Genomic DNA, 6,000 nt, shown 5'->3' with positions numbered 1-6,000 from the left:
CTTTTTTTCCTGAAATATTCCGACTTTTTTCCTGAAATATTCTGACTTTTTTTCTTGAAATATTTCAACCTTTTTTCTTGCAATATTCAGACTTTTTTTTCCTGAAATATACAGACTTTTTTTCTTGAAATATTTCAACCTTTTTTCTTGAAATATTCTGACTTTTTTTTGATGATTTATTAGGAGTTAAGTCCGTGATGTAGTTACGTTCATTACTCATTTTAATTCCTTATCTTATCCCAACCCTAACCAATCTTTTTTGTTGCCTCCTTAGTTTCTAAACGTTAGCTTAGTGACAGTTACATACAAAATCAAACGGCCACGTGTTTAAAATGGCCAACGATCCATAACGGTAAATCAAACGGCCATATATGTTGTTTCGGGACCTAGTGTGGTGTTCATTCACGAGGGCGTGTTGAATATTCCACTTTTATTCGCAACATATAACAAGAATGTGATGTCATGTTTGAGTATTCTGAATCGGGCCTTTACACACTCGGAGCGTTACCAACAAACCAAACAAAGATGTGAAATGCTTGCCTCTGAATATTCATACCGACAGGTAAACAGATAGGCAGTCAGGGGCTTTTATTTTGAAAGGGAAGAACAGAGGGAGTTGGTGTGGTATCTTGGAAGGCTCTGGGTTCAGGCTACGTGCATCTATGTTGAGCGAGAAAAATCTACATTTGGATAAAACATTACGGCTTAGTAATATTCACAGTCTGTCTGAGAGGACTCACGACTAAAACAACTGCTCCAAAAACTATACTGACGTGCAAATGAATGGCATTAAAGGAAACTAAATGTAGCATCTTCAGATTAAGACATGTTAGAGCATCTTTAAGTGCGAACAAACGTGGCAGCCAGAAGGGATAAGTTGCGTATTTAGTTCAGCAACGTGTTAAACGTGCGGTAGAAAAGTTTAAAACCACCCAGACGGGAATTTCAAAGCGTCTCCGTGTTGCTTTAAGGCGAACGAGGTAAGGCCGAGGTGACGTTCGCTGGAAGCAAACTGCTGCTGTCGAAGACAAAAAATACAAACGAGAAAAAGTGCTCAAACAGAAGAGAAGAAACAAACTGACACAGTCAACATTTCTCAGCTGAAAGCGTCGGATGCAAACAGGGAGCAGCTAGATTATAGACTAAAGAAACGGGTTATTGTTATATAAGTTATCATCCTTCTCAGCCGTGTATCCACAGAGCTGCGTCACTTCAGCGTTAAAGGCACTTTGGTTTTAGTAGCAGCTCAGAGCGGCTACGACACAAAACTGTTTGAATTCAGAAGACTTCGTTACCCAGAAACCCCTTCATGGGGAAGTAAACTTCATCACAACATGGTGTTCTTGTGTAGCGGACTATCGCTGACATCTTTAAACGAGACTAGATACGCTGTAGGAAACAAGAAAAACAGATGATGTCCTGGCAGAAAATGACACCTGTTAAGTTTACGGACATTTCTGTTCATCCAAAAATCAAAAAATGGAAAGCCATCTGGGCAAAATCATTACAGAAAATCCCTTCATATCAACAACAGAATATTACACTTCTATGGACATTTCTAACATTGTACCGTGTTAGATTTAGAGCATCGTAATATGGCAAGTGTTGACTTCTCCTGGTTTGAAAGGCCGAATGAATGTAATTTTCTGTTCTGTCGTGTAGCTGTTTGTTATTGTCAGGTGCTAAAACTAATAAAAGGGGATGTTATCTGTGTCTGAAATGACTTCTAGTGAAGTTTAACACTCAAGCCATGTCCCTGTCTCAGTTTATCAGGGACATCTGGATCATCTTTAGGTGATAAATGTAGTTTTCATCTCTGTTGTCTGTTGCTGTGGTGTTTTGAGTCGTTAGCTACCTGGAGCTTCTCCACAGTGAGCCGTGTTATTGGTCAGGTGACGTAACTCTGTGGATATAAAGCTAAGATCATCTCCTCCTCTTCCTCTTCCTCCCTGGGACTCCCACAGGGAGCAGGTCGGTGTCAAGTACAGCACTCTACAACTAACTACAACTCCCATGAGTCTTTGCTGATGGGGCACTACAAACTGCAGCTGAATGTTATGAATGTAATTTAAAACACGCTTCGTACCTTAATGCTAACGTACGTGTCAACAGGCAGCGCCATTTCCATGTTTTCTAGTTCATTGTGTTCATATTGTCGCGGCGACCTTTTTTTCTTGAAATATTACAACTTTTTCTTGAAATATTCTGACTTTTTTCTTGAAATATTCTGACTTTTTTCTTGAAATATTCTGACTTTTTTCTTGAAATATTCTGACTTTTTTCTTGAAATATTCTGACTTTTTTTTCCAGACATTTGCATAAAGTTTAACCCAAACTACTTTATGCAAATCAGGGGCGTCCTGCTGGACTCTCCGCCTCTGGAAAACTCCTGAAAATCTGACAAAAGTGACCGTTGACGATGTAAAATCAAGACAGGTTTTCAGAGACACAATTCTGTGAACTATTTTCGTAAAATATGCTAAAGTTTTCAAACAAGCAGCCGTGTAACGCAAGGAGTCACGTAGTCACATTAACGAGTCTAAGAGTTGCAAAATTTGTGAAATAGAGTTTTCAGAAACACATTTCAGTGAACTATTTTCGTAAAATATGCTTAAATTTCGAATTAAGCAGTTTGAAATCTGCGAGTGAATCGTGTGTTTTCTTTGCTTGTAAGAGGTACTGATAACCGCTAGCGGCGAGCCCGTGAAGCGTACATCCAATGCTGGGAAGTGTTGTGATTCCTCCGGTCAGAAAACGCCCGCCCGTGGACACGTACCGTTAGCGTTCAGGACAGCATGCGTTTCCCCCTCTTCATCCGTGCGTTTCCTCAGAAAGGTTTTGGTCATCGTCTTAAGTGTAGAACTCTGTCGAGTCTTTACAGAAAGGGCGATGACACAAACTGCGAGAGGAAACCCACCAATCAACAGAGGCTAACCTGAGGTGGGCGGGGCTTCTGTTCTGCAGGTCTCAGGTGGGCGGGGCTTAGCGTACAACATCGTTAGATCACGATGTTTTTTTTTGGGAGGCTCGGTTTAGAGTTTTGACTGGGGAGTTTATTACGCTCATGACCAGAGGTGGAAAGAGTACAAACATATTCTACTTAAAGTACTATTACTTTGATTAACTTTTACTTAAAGGTGTCCTGCCATACAAAACCATTTTTACTTCTATCTACTTACTTAAATCTGTCAGGTCCATATGTGTGTGTGTTATGTGGTGAATGTGAAAATGAACTGCTACCTCCTCTGTCAGCTCTAGCCACTGAACAGAAATAAGCAGAGAAATCAGACCAATCACAGAAGCTGCTCAGTCTGACATCATACTGCCTGAACTCATTACTATTCATGAGCTCGCCCAGTTGGGCTGGGTAAAGGATTCTGACAGCCAGGCTCTCATTGGCTAGCTGTTAGCCAATCAGATTCAAACAGCTTAGCTTGTTGAATATTAATGAGAACTGGCAGAAATCGAGCTGAGTGTTCCTGCAGGCTTTCTAGACCACGCTAGAATGGCTTGAAACGGATTGCAGAGTCAGTGGTAGAAGTTCAGACATTACCACGAAGTCATGAAATACATGTGGCAGGGCACCTTTAAGTACAAGTAAAATTACCTGCATAAAAATCTACTCAATAAAAGTAGAAAGTAGCCTCTTTAAAATGTACTCCGAGTAAGTCTTTTAGTATTTGATACGGCCACAAAGCCATAATCACGTTTAGCATTTACATCTGTTGACAGATTCTTTGCCAAAACAACGTTAGAGAGCTTTTTTATTCACTCCGTAACGGTCGGATGGGATTTAAAAAGGTAGCCAAGTAATTTAACCAAACACTTACTGTAAGCCAAAGTAAAAATGCAGATTTTTAAAATGTACTTCAAAAAGTAAAAGCACACAATAAAAAAAACTACTAAATTACAGTAATGTGAGTAATTGTAATTAGTTACTCTTTCACATCTGCTCATGACAAACTCCGCCCACCTGCTGCGCCGAACACAAGCTGTATTTGGTGGGAAAAGGTTCAGAATTAACATCTTTCTACCAGAATTAACATCTTTCTACCAGAATTAACATCTTTCTACCAGAATTAACATCTTTCTACCAGAATTAAGATCTTTCTACCAGCCAGAAGCTGGAACGTTCACTTCACTCTTCAGCCGAAAGAACTGGCATCTCCACCGTTACGTTTTGGTTTAAAAAGGAATATCTTCTGCTATGTTTCCCCCTCTCATTCCCCCTGCTCTAGTTTCCCCCTCTCATTCCCCCTGCTCTGGTGTTCCCCCCCTCTCATTTCCCCTGCTCTAGTTTCCCCTCTCATTCTCTCTGCTCTGGTGTTCCCCCCCCTCATTTCCCTTGCTCTAGTTTCCTCCCCTCTCATCCCCTGCTCTGGTTTCCCTCCCCATTTCCCCCTGCTCTGGTGTCCCCCCTCTCATTCCCCTGCTCTGGTGTTCCCCCTCCTCATTCCCCCTGCTCTGGTGTTTCCCCTCTCATTCCCCCTGCTCTGGTTTCCCCCTCTCATTCCCCCTGCTCTGGTGTTTCCCTAGCCTGACCAGCCAGCCCCACATCCAGATGTTGGGTCTGGTCAGGGCTCAATCCGAGGGGCGGGATAAACGGTTGTCTTTCAAATTCCCTCTGCACGTAATAGGATAGCGCTACAACCAATCAGAGCTTGAACGAAGAAGGTAGCGAAGCTAGTTGAGAGATTAAACTTTTGCCGTATCCGGTCGGCAAAACTCCGAACACATCTTCCTTTTTTAAGAACGACTTCAGAGCCGTTCTTTGTTCTTTTCTCAAAGAGAAGCTGAACTCCAAGTCTTCAGAAGACCTCTGTTCACCACCAGCAGCAGCAGCCATAAGCCCCGCCCACCCACTCTATACACGATGTGATTGGCCTGACCAAAATTAGATTTTTCCAGCTCGCAAGCCAACGGAGAGTTACTAGACGACCCTGGCTGTAAAATAAATTTGCTGCCACTAGGGTGCGTCTACATTTCTAGGCTAGTGTCCCCCTCTCATTCCCCCTGCTCTGGCGTTTCCCCCTCTCATTCCCCCTGCTCTGGTGTTTCCCCCTCTCATTCCCCCTGCTCTGGCGATTCCCCCTCTCATTCCCCCTGCTCTAGCGTGTCCCCCTCTCATTCCCCCTGCTCTAGCGTGTCCCCCTCTCATTCCCCCTGCTCTGGTGTTTCCGAGCCCCTAAACCAGACATGTGGAAACTCTTCTGACCCCTTTTGGTTCTGAATCTGCGGGGGTTGGATTGCAGTCTCAACGCCCCCAAACGGAGACCTTTTGGCAACACTGACGCCAACGTTTCTCCTCCTGATTGGGTCTTATCGGTCACGAACTCTCATTCTCTGAGACTTAAAGCTACTGACCATGGTAACTACCAGCAGCTGCCTCCTGTTTACGTCCAGTATACCAGGATGATGATGAGATATGAGGTTTTGGGCGTGTTAGTTTAAACAGAGATCAGTTCTTTTACTGGAGATAAAAACACTCGGTGCACCGAGATCATTTTGGGCTCAAAAATCAAACACTTAAAAACCAAAACGTAGCGCTGGAGATGCAGCCTGGGTTAGTTTATAATTATTGGTAGAACGTGAACGTTCTCTAGCTCTCTAGTTTGGCTGGTGGACGAAAACAAATTGAATTAATTCTGAACCCTGTTTGTGGGTAAAATAGTTTCCTGAAGAGGAATGACAACTCTTCCTCTTCCTGTGGGAGTCCAGACCAACACTGCTTTATTCTTCTTCTTCCTCCTCTTCCTCTTCTTCCTCCTCTTCCTCTTCTTCCTCCTCTTCTTCTTCTTCCTGTCCGGCCATCACTTCCACCAGCAGCTCGGCGGTGCACGTCGCCTCCCCCAGACTGTTGACCGCCTTCACCGTGTACTTGGCATCGTCGTCGCCCGACACCTGCAGGTTTACACCAGCAAGTATCAGCATTTCTGAAGTACAAATATTAAAGGGTAACTTTGTTTTCACTTAACCTGGACTCTCTGTCCCAATGTGTGT

At 43.3% G+C, this 6,000-nt stretch overlaps 1 protein-coding gene across 1 annotated transcript in view; it reads right to left on the bottom strand.

Annotated features, from left to right (window-relative positions):
- Window positions 1–5,139: 5,139 nt before the first annotated feature.
- LOC120569497 (myosin light chain kinase, smooth muscle-like) overlaps window positions 5,140–6,000 on the bottom strand; it is a 71,457-nt gene continuing 70,596 nt past the window's right edge. Inside the window, exon 28 of the mRNA XM_039817353.1 lies at window positions 5,140–5,901. Coding sequence (XP_039673287.1) covers window positions 5,731–5,901 — 171 coding nt within the window. The 3' untranslated portion in view covers window positions 5,140–5,730. The remainder of the gene's footprint in view (window positions 5,902–6,000) is intronic.

The sequence above is a fragment of the Perca fluviatilis genome, chromosome 12 (genome assembly GCF_010015445.1).
Source record: "Perca fluviatilis chromosome 12, GENO_Pfluv_1.0, whole genome shotgun sequence".
NCBI classification, from domain to species: Eukaryota; Metazoa; Chordata; class Actinopteri; order Perciformes; family Percidae; genus Perca; species Perca fluviatilis.
The sequence above is the reverse complement of the archived record's forward strand: the minus strand, read 5'-3'. Positions and strand labels throughout refer to the sequence as shown.